Source organism: Bombus vosnesenskii, unplaced genomic scaffold (genome assembly GCF_011952255.1).
Source record: "Bombus vosnesenskii isolate JDL3184/JDL3185 unplaced genomic scaffold, Bvos_JDL3184-5_v1.1 scf7180000015210, whole genome shotgun sequence".
Classification (NCBI taxonomy): Eukaryota; Metazoa; Arthropoda; class Insecta; order Hymenoptera; family Apidae; genus Bombus; species Bombus vosnesenskii.
The window spans coordinates 88,909-106,077 of NW_022883887.1; the positions used below are offsets into that span (position 1 = coordinate 88,909).

The 17,169-nt window shown below is 36.0% G+C and overlaps 1 protein-coding gene across 3 annotated transcripts in view; it reads right to left on the reverse strand.

The window, feature by feature from the left end:
• Positions 1–1,113: 1,113 nt before the first annotated feature.
• The window catches only part of LOC117241052 (SET domain-containing protein SmydA-8-like), a 48,664-nt gene continuing 32,608 nt past the window's right edge, over positions 1,114–17,169 (reverse strand). For 2 of the 3 annotated variants that reach the window (XM_033507038.1, XM_033507039.1), the window contains 3 exons: positions 14,495–14,847; positions 7,467–7,567; positions 1,119–1,816 (listed from right to left, as the gene is read on the reverse strand). In XM_033507038.1, coding sequence (XP_033362929.1) covers positions 1,673–1,816; positions 7,467–7,567; positions 14,495–14,847 — 598 coding nt within the window. In that variant the 3' untranslated portion in view covers positions 1,119–1,672. Of the gene's footprint in view, positions 1,817–7,466; positions 7,568–14,494; positions 14,848–17,169 lie in introns of all 3 variants that reach the window. The other variant, XM_033507040.1, reaches the window with a different exon arrangement.

A 17,169-nucleotide genomic window follows, 5' to 3' on the forward strand; every position in this document is an offset into this window, starting at 1 on the left:
TAGATCTTCCCTATCTTCCCGTAGTTGGGACAAAGACTGTTTGTCTGTTTAAAGGACTTTAGGTAATTAGATCGTAATGTTTATAACGGCCCTCAGGCTAGCTGAACATGTACTGTGGAGATGCATCGACATCTGGTAATTATCTCGCCCGAAGAATAGGGTCTGTGTGTGGCGAGCCACGGGACAGAAACCGTTGGAATATTTACTGTCGCGTACCGCTGTAAATATTTCTTTTAAGGAGAGCTATAGAATTACTCCATGCCTTTGTTAGACAAAGCGTTCATCCCGTGACCGCGGCTACGTTCGGTGACTGGTTGCCGCCTCGAGCCCAAGCTCATTATCACAAATCTCGAACAAATACGTCTCCCACTAACAACTTTTCCTCGAGGGCGGCTAGCATCTTTTTCTAACCACCGATATGGAGATTGACCAATTAGCAGCAACGCCAAATTCCCTCACCTTCTGAACGAAGGCTATCCTCGACGAATCCAATGATCTCGTGTTCTCAGACACACCCCATCATAGCTTTCCTCTGCAGCATCATCGCGACGGAGAGTCATTCTCCGTGAGGTCGTATTAGCGAGTTACTTTGTGTCTGTACGCTCGGTGGATATTCCACGTTTTCGCAAAGAGTCCGACTTAGATTTTTGTGAGCACGTACATCTATCATCCCATTGACCGCGGCTTCGTTATTGAACCTAAGACGAACATCACTAGTATCGCGAGTGTCCAACCGCCGCGGTTGATTGTCGAGTCGGTAGTATCCATACTCGTATTAACAGACCGTACCTTCATTATAACCCAACGATGGCCAATTCCAATGAAGATTTATCAAACGCCCACAACCCTATTCCTGACGTTTCTCCGACATGTATATTATTTTACTATTTCATTAATAGTATTAGTAAATTATTAATAAATAATAAATTAAATACGAATTATATAAATTGTACACAAAATAGTAAATTATTATTTTATAATAATGATATTGTTGAATTTATTTATTTATTGAAATTACTTTTGAATTTACCAGAAACAATGATAGAAAGAACGAATTATTAATTAGATAAATAAATATGAGTCAAATTGTATCATGTTCGATCTCGCTTTCGTCGGAAAAGGTTCGTCAATATCAAAATCTTTTTTCGCAGGGAACCGAAAAGAAAGAAGGTTTGCCGTTGCAACGGTGATATTCCCTGATACGTAAACTTTTAATCTTTTTCTATTGTTCCCGCCCTGTACCGTATTGTACCCCTACTGTATCCCTCTCTGTTGTACATTCGGTATTTTTTCAGTATTTTTCGCTACCGGCAAAACACAAAGCGTATGGAGAATTTATTCTATCGCCGTATCCCTTCCAGAAGAAGTAAGATTGGTGATTCGTTAGAAGTTTTTAAAATCACCTACTAAATTAAGAGAACAGGAATATAAATTATATCATTGATTCCATGTGTTAATTTTTCTAACATGCGCTAAAAATGAACCCCTCAATCAAAGAATGCTAATACATGATAACTACCGCTTGTAATTGTACTTATTAAAATTTTTTTAACAAATTTATTTCAATATGTTTGTTTGCTTACGAAGGCTATGTATATATACAGTTTTGTTTTTCGTTTAATATTTACTCCCAAACGTAGAACTTACTGAGCAAACTACGTACTGATAAAGTTTATGTTACAGTGAATCGTTTTAAGAGCTTATTTATTTCGTGGAAATTTTGTTCTGCATGTTGAGCTATTTTTCCTTCCGGTAGAATTTTTGGTTCATACTTCAGCAATTGATAGCCATCAACTAAATACTTCTTTGACTCCTGCTGCAAAAAAAAAAAACAAACCGTCAAATATTTGTTAATGTAAAGTGCAAATAAATGATGGCAGAAATTTTTGTTCACAGTTTATATAATTATCTGTTAATATTGTATAATTATCGTATTATGTAAAAAATGCTTCAGCCCCTTACCGCTCGCGTTAGAACTACATTACCATTAGAACACGCGTATATTATCGAAAGGAATAGAAACAAGGGCGACCGAAGACAATACAAAAAATGTGTTTTGTAGATTAAATATGTTGAATATATGGTATATTTGTATTGTACGTGTAGAGTGAGGAAACGTAGAGAGAAACGATACACAAGTATAATATGTATCCCCTCCATAGTATGTATGATAGTGTTGCATGATGGCCTAGGACTCCGTTGAGAAAAAAGAGAGAAGTGCAATGTGAAATCTCGTGCCATAGGCCTCTGGCGAGTAGCCCACGCGGCGAGCAGAGTTATGTGGATATTCTAATATTCTAGTATTCTAATACTAGGGAGGGGATACATACTTGTTTGTGTTTTCGCTCTACGTTCTCTCTCCCTCGCACGTACAATACAAATATACTATGTATTTAACAAAGACTAATGGTGTTGAATCTACTGATTAGTAATATTATAAAAAATTCCTTATTGACTATTTTTGACTAGTAGTTTTCAGAATCCACGAGTCAACAACTTATCGCAGATAACGTAATTTTTCACGTGCGGATCCATGATCTTAAAAATGATCAATTATTTATCAGTTATTTTGTTTATAAAAATAGTACTTACAAGTTGTTATACTCCAAATTTTTATAGAAAATTGCTCTGCGACGACAGTATCTTCAAAATGATTAATAAGTACAATATTCTACACTTATTACATTCGTTACGAAATAATCGAATAAGTAGACAAATATCTTCGAACAATTGAATACTATACAACTTTTTGTAACGAACTTTGCAACGTACGGCAGTCAACTTGGATAACATTTTAAGTATTTGAGGTCGTATTAACGTGTTAGTTTATTAAAGAGATGAGTGGTAAAAATGTAATAGTTAATTATATTAAAATCATTTTAAGTACAAGTACAGAGATAGTGTATGTCGGTTGTAACCGTCGCTCACTTGATTCTATCGTATGACTCGCTATGCTGCTCGCTATATTCTTCGCTATACTGATTCGCTCTAAAGACTCCTTTCCCTAGAGAGGATGTCCGTCTACTTATATTGTCCGGTGGATTTACAGAAGATCATATGTGGTTCCAGTTGACAATTATTCATAACGGCGATAATGTTTTTGCCCGGAGTTTGTTTATTCTTAAATCCCGCAAATTAAAACAGCGTTAATACTATAAGGCACAACAATATGAGTCACTCCCGATTCGAATCGTCCTATGACTCATGTGCCGCTACATATTCATGTTTATAAGAGCAGTAATAGGCCACATACTTAGCCTTATCAGAAATTATTTTAGCTTCTTTTCAAATTACAGACGATGAGATCAAGGTTTTCGAAAACTTTACACGATCTTTGAAACGGTATTTGAGATTTTGAGTGGCCGTCCGTTTATGGCTCGGATAGCACCTATCCCTTCTTTGGGAAATTTCGGATTACCTGTCCTCCCCGAGCTCTAAGTCTGATGATTCAGAGATCAGGAAGAAACTCCAGGGAAAACCCCCGGTCGGGAAGGCATGATGGATGGAGGAGACCCAACGGCTGATGGGGGGAATCAGCGACATACTAGGACAGTCAACAGAGCGTCGTACCGTGTGGGTGAAATACTTCACTCTCAACAAAACATTACAACCGTCGTGTTCGGAACATCAAACTTTACTTTAATACAACAAGTGCAAATAAAGTGTCAAATTACACTAACACTCGATTTATTAAACCTCCTCCACCTTGAGCGTTAGTCGCTCTTTAGTTGATAACTCGCAACAAGCGGTCCGCAAGATAACATCACAGATACAGATTTTCAGAATGTTGTCTCAAAATTTTCATGTTATCTTAAAACTTGAAAATGAAATGACAACTAAATTATGGATACAATATTTCGATATGATTACAATAATAAAGCACTTCAATGAGGCTGAAAGAAGCGGTAACTGGAAATTACATTTCGGCGCTTTAAAAAGAATGAGCCCGCATTTTCATGTCAGTGGTTACTACCTTTATATAAAGCCTTGCCAATTATATTTGCAAGACATGCAGTAGCAAGAAACACGGACATACTTCATGTTGAAAAGTTTTCAAGCAAAAGATTTTTCACGGCTCGGCGGTTAAATAAATTTTGGTCGGGGATTACGTTTGATGTAACTATAGAATAAATCTTAATACGATCCGGAATGAAATGTGACATTCAGAAATGAGAGAAATGAAAAGTATGCCGAAAAAGAGGAATAAGAATGAAGCGACATAGACGATGAAGAATTTTAAGAAAAACCGAGATTATTGTAATCGAAATCAAATTTTAATTGATTTTTTTTGTGAATATCTCTAAACTTAAGACCGAGCGACGGTAATATATACGGAAAAGTTGTTTAGAACGACAACATATCTCAAGGTCACCGAAATCGATAAGGTGTAACCTTCTGTAAATAATTACCATAGTTTTTTCTGTACTTTTCTGCGACTATACTCCTCTTTTCTTAATATCCTTTCTTTTCTCAGACATTGATTTGTCGTCGATGATGACATCATGGGTAGTTATAAACGCTCCAGTCCCTTACCGCTCGCGTTAAAACTATAATTACTTAATTATAGGATATTACCGAAAAGAATAGAAACAAGAACGACCAAAGTTAAGACAAGAAAAGTGTTACGATTACCGAAGTCCCTTTCTACCACCATCGATAATTGCGTTCTTTATGCAAAGAATTTAGCGTTCCGCAACGTGTGCATTTATTATAAGTTATGCGAACAATATCATTATATCATATGTAAATAGTCACACCCATCACATCGTGTTACCAATGGCGTTGTGTTCCGAATAAAATTCATTCGATTCGACCAGGATCGTGAATCATTTTGCTCGCACAAACCTATGTGTTCTTCTCAGCATAGACTCCAACCTTTATACAGTCCGCTATAAAACTAAACATGTTTCAATGGAGATTTCTTTCCATATATTTCGCACATTTGTTCTCGGATGGAAATTCTTCGTGTTCTTCTTCGGACATTTCTTTATGAATTTTTGTATATTTAGAGTGAGTTCTACCGACCACTTTCCACACTTTAAGAAAGGATTTACCTTCTGAATATAATTTTGTAACAAGATCTCGTACTGGAATGTCACTTTACTTTCTCTCATTAGCCATGTTGGTGGTATGATCGCGAGGTTACGGACAAGAGTTAGTGTTTCATTTTTCGTTGCTTAACAATTGTTTTACGAATTATTTGAACACAATTTCGTCGGACTTCCTCCTCGATAACACCAATATTCAACAAATACATATTTGTATTATTTAAGTAAGTGTACTTTTACGTTTCTGTCAAAATACCCATAAATATTTATTTTATTAAAAAAATGTTTACAAATTACTTATTAAAATATATATGAAATATATGTAGAATGAGAGGACACGAATATGCCGAAAATTAACGTGAAGTAAAGAATATGAAAACATTAACTTAAATTTTATAAATGTTATTTTCTCAAATGTAGTAATTTTAGATGGTGTAACAACAAAATTTGGAAGTAAAGATATAAAGATTATCCTATTGTACATAGCACTATATATAAACGGATGTTCTATATAATATTATATATTTAAAAAGGGTGTTTAGCTACAGTTGTAACAAAATTTAAAGTGATTCTTGAAGCTAAAATAAGATGAAAATCAAGAATAAAAAATTGCGTTTTCTTTGTTTTTTAGTTATTGTCAGTTAGAAACTAGCTGAAACATCCCTGTGCGCGAACAAACCTCTTTACATGAACGAAAGTAGTGTTATTAAATATAGTTTTGGGGTTGATATTTAATAGATTCACACAGATTGAATTTTACTTTCTATATTTCACCACCTCGCACAAAACGTCTGAACACACCGGATACACTCAGATAATTAACACATGGTCGACTCCTAAGACAAAAGAGCGTCGTTAGGAGTCGTACCAACTTAGCTTGTAGGAACTAACGATTATACCAACTTAACGTTTCTCAACAAGTAGGTCAATTTAAGTAGCGGACTGTACAGGAATTTTCGAATCGAACGATACATGGGCAGCAGCTTATCTTGTACAAGTTGTAGGGAAGAAAATTGTATATACGTATACAGAATGTTATTCTTCCATTATTGTTCCAGTAGCGGAATAGGTTTTAAGGTCAACCATATATCTTCTAATACATTAATCGATCTATCTTATTATTTCCCATAAAAAGATATTAACTTATTTATGTCGAAAAACTCTTACATAATTTAATAGGTACTTTAGCTTTAATTTGTAAAATTTAACGTATGAAAGACAAGAAAGGATGTATAGCGGTATTTTTGTGTTTATAAAGTCATATCTTGTGTGAATCATTTCTACAAAGAATTTTTAAAATTAGAGAAATTTATTTTACCAAGAACATAGTTCCATAACATTTCTAATCTTGAGAGTTTATTAAGACTGTTTTGCCTTATCTTTAGCGATTTTGATAATTCCTCGGTAATGAAATTCATACTAGATCCGATGTCCAGCAACGCTCGACAACGGATTGGTTGCTGTTTATCATTCAAAATGTTAATCTGCGCTGTGATGACTAGATCATTGGATAATAATTCGAATGCTATTGGTCTGATATGTTCGGTCATCAACGGAGTCGTCGATCGTCGGCGTCATTGGCTATGTGTTCGTCTGTCACTGGGAGGTGGACTTGGAGACGCGGCTGTTCGTGGTGTTTCCGATCTGTGGTCTGTTGTGTGCTTGTGTGTTGTGTGCTAAGCAGCACATGTCCTAGGTCCGGAAACAGTGTAAAGTCTTTAAATTTTGACGATAGACTCCGATTTTGCAGAAGCTAATCGTAATCGTAACTACATTTCCATCGAAATCGATTAATGTTGCTACGAGTTAGAAACAATGAAAAAAATTGTGAAAAATTGTCACAATTTTTGACCTGTAATTGTAACAAATCTAATGATTCTTACATTTTTCTAATGCCTATCACTTTTTTCTGTATCAACCGATTTTAGCGAAATATTCAGCATGCACGTGGCAGTAAACGTATTATTTAAATTTTCACTACAGACCCAGATAAAACTGTTGTAAAAAGGGAGTTTTGCGACTTTTTTCGCAATTACACCTCATCGGCGTAAGAGTACAATTTGCATGCTTTTCATCGAAATCAATATTTCATAAACTACACATACCATATCATAGTGCACATATCATAATAAAGAAGTTACATTTAAATTACAATACGTCCTCATAAATTATTAACTTTTTAAAGCTCTTGACTTTTGTCCCCTTTTTCTAGATGGTCTTTATCTCTTTCAAGCTCATTGTGTTTTTCCATTGTTCATATTAATGAAGAAATTAAAAATACCCCATTAAAATTTCTAACCAGGCATCTGCATTGTAATTTTATCAAAGATGGTAATTTTTTGTGTTTGTGTTATACATATTATTATTTAAATATGTAGTATTATTTAAGTACGTGTTAAATTTGATATTTCATCTTACCAATAATGGCACTAAAATCTCCATTTCTGTATGCCTCCTACTAAGGTCTGCGTGGGCTGCATGTAATTCGAAAAGAATCAGACCTCGAATTCGATTTTCAGCTGAAACAAAGAGCTCAAATTATGCGTACTATTATTATCCGTACCACGTGGATGAGATACAATGAAATCGCAAAGTAAAGCATGACGTAAATAAGCGTACTAATTGATTTGATTGCAGATAGGATCGTGCTTATTTCGCACATACATACCTAGGCAACTGTATGAATTTTTGAAATTGCCGATTTTTATTGTTTTATGCAATTGACGATTTTTAAGAAAGCATACTACAGTTATATTTGAAATAAAAATAGGATTAAAATTAAAGATAATGTTTTTTCGTTACAGCTTTGCTTTCTGATAAATTTGTAAAAGTTTATCAATTGCATGTTTATTGTTTTCGCTTATATACACCTATCATGTATCCCTATAAGTGATATGCAGTGATATTTGCACCTATCATATCAAATTGCAAAGGAAGAAATATTAGTAGTAATATCATAATATCAACATATCTTCTATACAAGGATTATTGGTAATTATTTACAACGCGGACAAACTTGTCGATTTCACTGACCTTGAAATATGTCATCAAGGTCAACGTTCTGAGCAATTTTTCCCTATATACATGTCGAGTTATCATAAGGGTTAGAGATGTGTAACGAATCTTCAGTTGGATTACACATTGTTGTTATGCAATAGAGAAGACATTGACTAGTGCAAATATGATTATTACAAAATTTGACAAGTAACCCTGGTAATTATATACTCGAGATGCCAATGGCAATGATCTTAGGCTCAATAACAAATTCACGGTCAACGGGTTAGACAATGTGCTTTCTTCCAAAGTCCAAGTCGAACTGAACTCACTGGCCCACAATTCAAGTGTAATTCCACTTACTCGTCCACAAGTAGAACTCCACTAACTTCTTCAGTCCAAATCGAACTACACCTATATACTCCTCTCCGTACCTCCCTGTACCCCTCGGGTCAATTATATTTTTAAGGAGAGCTATACAGTTACTCCATACCTCTGTTAGATAAAAACGTCCATCCCGTGACCGTGGCTACGTTCAGCGACCCGTTGTATCACTTCGAGCCCAAGCCTATTGTCATAATTCTCGGGCACACATGATCGGATTAAATCATAAACAACTACTTCTAAGTTTTATTATTCAAGCACCGCTATAATGAAAGTTCTAAACTACAGTATTGGCAATCTTCCCAAAAATTCCAAAAGATAGGTCCTGATGTCCTTTTATCTCCGACATACATATATATCTGCAGTACGGCTTTAGTTTTCAAGTTACTCGTAAAAACGTATTCGATACTATATGTGATATTTTGCTGTTTACACATGTATGTCATTGGTCTGTGACACTCTACATTTCAGATAGTAATCAAAACAGTAATGCACATACAGAAAATATACAATGTATGTGGCAGGAAATCATAGCGATTATTCCACGGTATGGAACTTGCAAATTATATTGGTTACTTAGTTGAGTTTCTGTTTAGACGCCAGTATAATTTTGATAATCGAATATTCGCTTATTGTCAATATTGTGGCTGAAATATTCTCAATATTAACGGCAGTACCTAAAGCTTAATACGAATCTAAACTTATTTTACTCTTGCGTTACAGGCATATCTAATAGTTGTAACTGTTAAAGTAATAATCTGTAACGTTTTATTAAATATAAAAATTATATGTAACATAATAACAATTTTGTATGTAACAAAATAGCTAGAAGTATTAATGTACACCGCTCTTTTCTCTTATACATCTGAAACAGGAATGAATTTGTTTTATTGCACATTCATTCATTTAACACACACGCGATGCGTTCGTTTCATGGCGTTTTCCTTTTGTCTTTCTTTCTTTCATTCCTCGTAAAGTAACAAGTTATTAGATTTCTTTATTTGATTCTGTCATAGACGGCCTAGAATAAATCTTCCTGTTTCAACTCTCCATGAAATAGTTTGATAAGGTTACATAAAAATGCGACCAATTAAACCATAAACAAACAACAAATTTAATAACTTGTTATAATATAGATACGAAAACATGCAAGTAAACAATACTAGAACTGTGTGTGTAGTGCGAAACACATCCTGTCAGAAGCAGTATATGACATAATATCTTGGAAACTAAAGCCGAGCGACGGTTGTACATATGTATAATGAAATAGTCTAAAATGTCGACCTTGAAAAACATTTCATGGTCATGGAAATCGGTTATTACTGGTTCGAAATTGGTGATGATCGAAAATTTCTAAATTATTTGTCGTTAATGCAAACTTTTGCAAGTAATCACCATTTTTAAATATAATTGCATTCTGTACAAGATACGGCATTTAAATGAGAGCACTTGGATATCTCCGCTATTAAAGATCCTATGAAAAAGATTCTTAGGACAATGTTATTCAATGTTTCGACCATTCGCGGGGAGACGCGATCGCGAGAAAGCACGTCAACGGGAGTCGTAAATTCCCGTTAAGATTGGATAATCGACGCCACGAAATGATCGATCTCCTGATTTCTGTTGCGATAATAGGGGTGGTTGAATTGACTTTACACTGAATTAATAGATATAATTAATGTTTATTCCAACAACTTCTTAACTAGAAATGTACAATTAATTCGATTGATAGCTAGAGTAACAAGGTGTTGTACGCGACGCACGCTTAGATGTTGAAGGTTCAAAAAATGTATGAAGACTGACTTTCGGTAACGATGATGCAGCGGAGGACACTTGCGATGGGTGGGTCTAATGATGCGAGAAAAGCTGATTTGTTAAGACCAAGTTCTTGTTGGGAGAGTGAGGGAAGGACTTCTCTGGTAATTGGTTAATTTTCTGAATTGGTGTGGAAGGGTGGAGGAAGGGTGTTAACCGCCCCGGAGACGAAGTTGCTAGTGTGAAACATCGTACATGAGAAAAACCAACTTCTTCTATCTTTCGGTAATAAACATTCCATAAAACATTCCATAATAAACATTAGAAATTCCTAAGATTTATGATCGGCTCTTAGGACTATTGAAGATACGCAGTGAAGGCGTGCGGACATCTGGTTGCCATCCTGTCAGCGGTGTGTGGCCTGGTCTAGGTAGAATGTCGCACGACGTAACAAGCTAAATGAACATTTTTATGAAATTTCCAAGTCAGCGCAATTTTTTAATGATGGAACTACATATATGTCGGAGATGAAAGGACACCGGATCCTTCCCTTTGGAATTTTGGGAAAGTCCCTTAACACTTTAATCTAGATTCTACCATAGCCGTAATTAAGCAATTGTCGTCATTCAATCCGATTGTATTTGTTCGAGATTTATGATAGTGAGCTTGGGCTCGAGGCGACAACCAGTCACCGAACGTAGCCGCGGTCAAAGGATGAACGTTTTTACCTAACAGAGGTATGGAGTAATTCTATAGCTCTCTTTAAAAGAAATAGTTGTAGCAGCACGCGACAGTAAACATTCCAACGGTTTCTGTCCCGTGGCTTACCACACACAGACCCTATTCTTCGGGCGAGATGATTACCAGATGTCGATGCATCTCCACAGTTCAGTTCAGCTAGCCTGAGGGCCGTTATAAACATTACGATCTAATTATCTAAAGTCCTTCAAACAGACAAACAGTCTTTGTCCCAACTACGGGAAGATAGGGGAAATCTTCTTTAACTACCAACATTGAAATTGACCAATTAACAACAACGTCACTTTCCCTCACTTTCTGAACGAAGGCTATCCTCGACGAATCCGATGATCTCGTGTCCTTGGACACACCCCATCATAGTTTTCCTCTGCAGCATCATCGTGGCGGAAAGTCATCCTCGTGATGTCGTATTAGCGAGTTACTTAGCGGCTTTACGCTCGATGGACATTCCACGTCTTAACAAAGAGTTAGTTTAGTAATACTTGTACCATAGCCAAGCAAGTCGAGTACGACTTGGGCTTTGGAAGAAAGCGCATTCTGTTATCCCGTTGACCGCGGATTCGTTATTGAACCTAGGATCATTGTCATTAGCTTCTCGAGTATCTAATTACCACGGTCACATTACTTGTCAAATTCTGTAATAATCGTATTTGCACTAGTCAATGTCTTCTCTATTGCATAACGACAATGTGTAATCCAAATGAAGATTCGTTGCACGCCCCTAACCCTAATCATAATGTGAACCCGACATATATATATATATTTCATTTTTATATATCTTTTTCCTGTATAAAACAGGATTAAAGCATTTTAGGCCCAAAATTACTTGGTGTACAATGCAGTATACAAATGTAGTTTACGTATGATAGACAAGGTAGGGTATAAAATAGCACCGTGTTTATATTTTCTTCGTTTTTCACACTGAATTTGATGATATTAAAATTGAAATACCTCTTAAACTAAGCATTTCTAAATAAAAATACTACATTAACACTTTTGTATGGAGGAGGGAGCATCAGGTCAATTGATATATAGAGAAATATAGAGTCCCATCTAAGAAAACATTTATGATCTCAGAATCTTAAAAATAAAATAACATTACTTTATACATAACATTATTATTTTTAATTCTTCCGAGCCGAGGCTCCGAGCAACGCGAGAGTCCAGCGAGGACATTCTATGGAATGATGCTGCGGTGTGCTAGCGGATATGAGAACGTACCTGATTCTAGGTCAGGGAGCCACACGAGAAGGAAGAAAGTTACGGCTCAGGGGATTTCGGAGCCCCCAGGCTCCGTCGGTGTTGCGGATAGTGCTTCTTCAGTCTCGCTCTGACGGTCATCACACGACTGGGTGAACAACGACGAGAGGATGGTCAGTCCCAGGGCCACCTCTCACGCGGTAAAAGCGAACAGGGATCAAGCGCTATTGGAGAGTGACACGGAGAGGAGATTAGAGGAGGCTTCGATTAGACTAATCGGAATGAAGGACAGCACTAAGGAGGAAGTTGGCTCAGGATAGTGAGATGGATCAAAGTAGCTACCTGACCCCCGATACGAACAAAACCAGAAAGGGGAAGCGCATTCATAAGATCGTCTACGGCCCACAGCACTGTATCGCATACAGCGCCGTGTGTATTGGCGGGCACAAAGCCGATTTACTACAAAGCGGAACTCCGGGCCAAGATGTATGAAGGAAAGGAGAATTACCAACAAGAACATTGTGAGAGTCGGCCTAGAGCAGGAATTGCCTCAAATTTCGTGGAAAGCATGAGGGCAGTGAAAGAACGTATAGACGACAAGTGGAGGGAAGAATGGAGCTCTTATAGAAATGACAATTGGACGAAGTAACTAAGAGGGGACGCTTGTACTTTCAAGAAGTGTAAGAAAAAATATTGATCATTGGACGATACAACTATTGACCAGACACGGGATATTCAACGTGTACCGTAGGACGACCAGCAAAGAGGTTCATTCCAGATGCTGGGATTGCGACACAGAAGGGAGGACACGGAGCATGCGTTGTTACACTGCCGTAGGTGGATCTTCGGCAGGACCAAATTGGGGAGCCATGTCAGCACGCCATTAACGACGGAAAATATTATTGAAGAGGTAATCAAGATGACAACTGGACTAAGTTCCAGGCATTCTACGAAAGAATTATTATGGGGAGACGAAAGCAGAAGATGGATATAGAAAAAAGACGAACAAGAGCCAATAGAAATGGAAATAATTGAAAAGATGTAACGAATGAGGGGTACATGCTAGGGTCAATCCTGAAGAATGCTGAAAGGCGCTTCCGGGGTTGGTACCTGTACGTTAAGAAGAGCGGTCAGACGAGGGGTTTTTAGTGGGTATAGCGTTCCACCTGCTGAGTCCCCCTTAACTCAGTGACGCGGGTCATTGGGTATGCATGCATTTTGCCCTCCTCGTGAAAAAAAGGCCAGGGAGCCACAGGATTATTGATTGCGGATGAGGATGAATATATAAGTATTCTATGAATGAAGTCACTTGCGGTCCTTGACGTAAAGTCCGGGAGGTTCAAACTAAGAGAACCCAATGTGAAATCCGAAAGCCACTGGGAAAAACGGCGTAGATGAACTCAGTGACGTGCTATTATTTATTAATTATTTATGGAGGGAAAGGATTAAAGGAAACATTAATACTTTGTACTCGAAAATTCTATGCGGTAACCAAAAAAAGTAGCTACGGTCAAGACATGTAGCTAAACCATGGGAGAAAGAGAACAAAGCTAAAGGCTAAAACATTATATACTGGTGGACACGGGAGATTGAGATGGGTGGGAAAGAACTGATCAAGAAAAGGCATATTTTGAAAACTTTGAAATAGAGAAGTACACTATACCTAGAAGAGTTTCGTAGTGCTGAGAGAAGGAATGGCTAAAAATGAGGGGAAATGACATGATGTACTCGGTTAAACTTCGGCCTAGCTAGGAAGTTAAAAGAGTTAGTTCGAAAGTAACCCTAGGTTATGCGCGCGCTCATGATCACGGTACCCGAGGAGGAGAGAGTGGAGAACGACGAATTGGAAATTGTACAATTACCCTCATCCCCCGGGGATCCCTGACGCCTAACCAACAAGAATTTGGTACTTTCTAGGCTGTGCAGTTCCTACGAATATTTACATATTTTGAAAAAAAGGGAAATTCTCAACTGCTTCAGGCAATGCGCAACACGCACCCAGAAGAAAAAGTAAAGAAATACGAGGGTTTCTGTGAAAATGTTGGACGGACAGGTATACGATTGTATTGAATACATTATGATTTGTTAAAAAATACCCTGATCCCTCCATCACATGCCTATAACAACGGTGGCATCAGAAAATGTTAATCGAGTAAACAAATTAAATAACAATACGTTCCCAGGAATTTCTTGAAATCCTACCATCATGTATTTGTATTTAGGTATTTTGCGTATCTGTGGTAAAGTTAATCAGCCAGTTTTAAAACATAGGAATCGTTGAATTCGTCAGAAATGAGTAAAGGTAATATGGAATAATTGTCGTTAATTATCATTTCTTAAATAAAATACATTACCAGGAACGAGTGTCTTGAGCAATTTATCCAGTTTTTTGCATAATTCTATTTTCTCGATGAGAAGATCTGTTTCAACTGCTGCTAATCCTCCAGTTTGTTGTCCAATCAATTGAGCCAGAGCAATCGTTACATCAATATTGTAAAAATGATTTGGGTGGAGGGTACTTTTGTAACGACTTATAAATTCTTTACATGCAATAATGTCATTTTTCTTGATAGTTGAAAGGTATATACCAATATCTTCTAACATTTTTTCAATTTCCACATAAGGAACAATTGATTCACAAATTTTGCATGTATAATCCTGTTCCTGTTCAAAAAATGTTTTGGGTAATATGTATCCTAGACAATTCCTGGAAAGAAGTAAACAGATCAAATCATTCTTGCATACAAATAATTTGAAAAATAATGTTCCCCAACTTTTCGTGGTATTTTTGTGTTAAAGAGAAAGAGTTTAAGACTTTAAAAGCTCATAGTACTTTTCAAGAGAATGTGTAATTATCATGGATTCTGAAAGCAACTCTTTTGTTGTAAAATTAACTTTTCTTATTTACAAGTATCTGACATTCTATTGACATCAGCCTCTTCGCAACATATTCCAAATAAGCCACAGTTTAGAGTTAGTTTAAAAGTACTAGGCAACGGAGTGAGTAACACCCTCACTCCTGGATCATCAACGTAAAAATGACTACTTTATGTTATTTTTATTTTTATTTATAAAAAATTGTATTTTAGTTTAAATGATGTATTTTTCTTTAGGTTTAATCACGATTATTATTGATATAAGCTAGCGTTCGTTTTTTTATATTTTTTTGTAAAAAATTAGCAACAAAATATATTCGAGGCCAGACACTGCGCATCCACGTGAGTGCACCACATAATCACGACTATCAAGCATAAATAGAGGGCTGGTAGTTCGATTCAGTTCCTCGATTAATGGCTTCAAGAACCAACTTAGAGATTAGATCTTTGAGAAACCAAGAGACTCACAATCGGTTGGTTCGCTTTAAGTTTAATGAGCTCGCGAAGAGCTTAATCACCGAAACCCTAGAATTTACCTGATCCGGTTTTATCTGTCTGCGTAGAGCTCTCAAGATCAACTTGATTAAATTAGCCAGCGAAGGAACAATTTTAGTTCAAGGACACGCTCTGAGCTAAACCTAATGTTGATTTAAAGTTCATTCTACGTCTAATGATCTAGCGAGGAGCGGAGCTTCTTTGTAACGGTGTTGCTCAATAAAACTTACTGGGTTTACTGCGTTTGAGCTTTATCTACAAAGCTCGTCGGTCTAGCTTGCACATGTGCAGTCAATTTAATTAATAAGATAGATTTCAAGCATCTTAATTATCGTACATATTGAAAACGTTTCAGAATATTATAAACTTTCGTGTTCAAACTTTCAATATTATATCATAATCATTCAAATACTTGTCATTTTAGTTTATTATATTAGTACTATTGTATTTATTGTTTCACTATTATTGTTGATATTATTTTCATTGAATAAATCTCTGTTTAAAGATCTTAACTTTTGGATTTCTATTGTTAACAGTGCGCCACATGAACATTATTTCCACTCTTACGGCACTGATGCTAATAGTTCTTTTTATCAATAACAGATGCCATAACCTCTGGGAGCGTTTCTCCAAGATTATCGTTATAATATTTATTAATACCAACAAAAATTATTTCATAACAATCTAAATGAAGAAGCTAGAATTACAAGCTCTTTTGGACAGTAGAATTTCCATTATCCGAATTTATGGAGGAAATTAATGGAGTGATGACTGCTTGAATGAGGGAATTTGTGGATGGTGGAACACGCGTGTTTTATTATCATTATCGGTCCATTTTTCAAAAAGTATAATTCAAGAACAATTACAAAAAATACAATATAATATAAACGTAATATTTTTTTAATTCATTTATGGATTCCATATCTTTTTTACTGCTATATCAAATAAATTTGTTAATAGCTTCAGCTGCGTTAAATCATCCTATTTGTATCTGAAGACAGTGGTTTCCAACGTGGGAGGCGCGGAGTATTGCTACGGGAGGCACCAACATTTCTTAATAAAATATTAATTTTCATACCATAATATTTACAAATAAATAGAACTTCATATCGTAAAACACGTATATGTTATAGCAAAATCTTGTTATTATTCTGTTAATTGTAGTTTTCAGCTTTTTCTATTATTTAAAACGTGTTTATATTATTATATCTATTAAAAAAGTAAAAGGTAGGGAGGCGCGGAAAGAAATTTTTTTCAGGGGAGGCGTAGTAGCATAAAGGTTGGAAACCGCTGTCTCGAAACACTTAGGTCCATTAATGTCATAAACGTTTCCAAATAAGAAGACTTTCTTATGTCTGAAGATTATTTTCTTGTGGACTTCCTTTTTCAGCATGCGAACTTAAAATGTGGGAAACAATATTTATCCAAATTTGAAAACTTCTTCGCATAATAACGTAGCTAGAATGAAATATTGGCGTTTCCTTATTGCTGATTTATAGAAACAATTATTATACAGCAGAGTTTAGATACCTATTTCTCAATTCCTTTATAGTTTTTCTATACCTTGAAACACCTCAGTAGTCTTCAATTACATGTATCTGCTTTTTGACGTTATGAACTGTAGATCTAATCTAGACTGTAGTTTAATACTTAATACG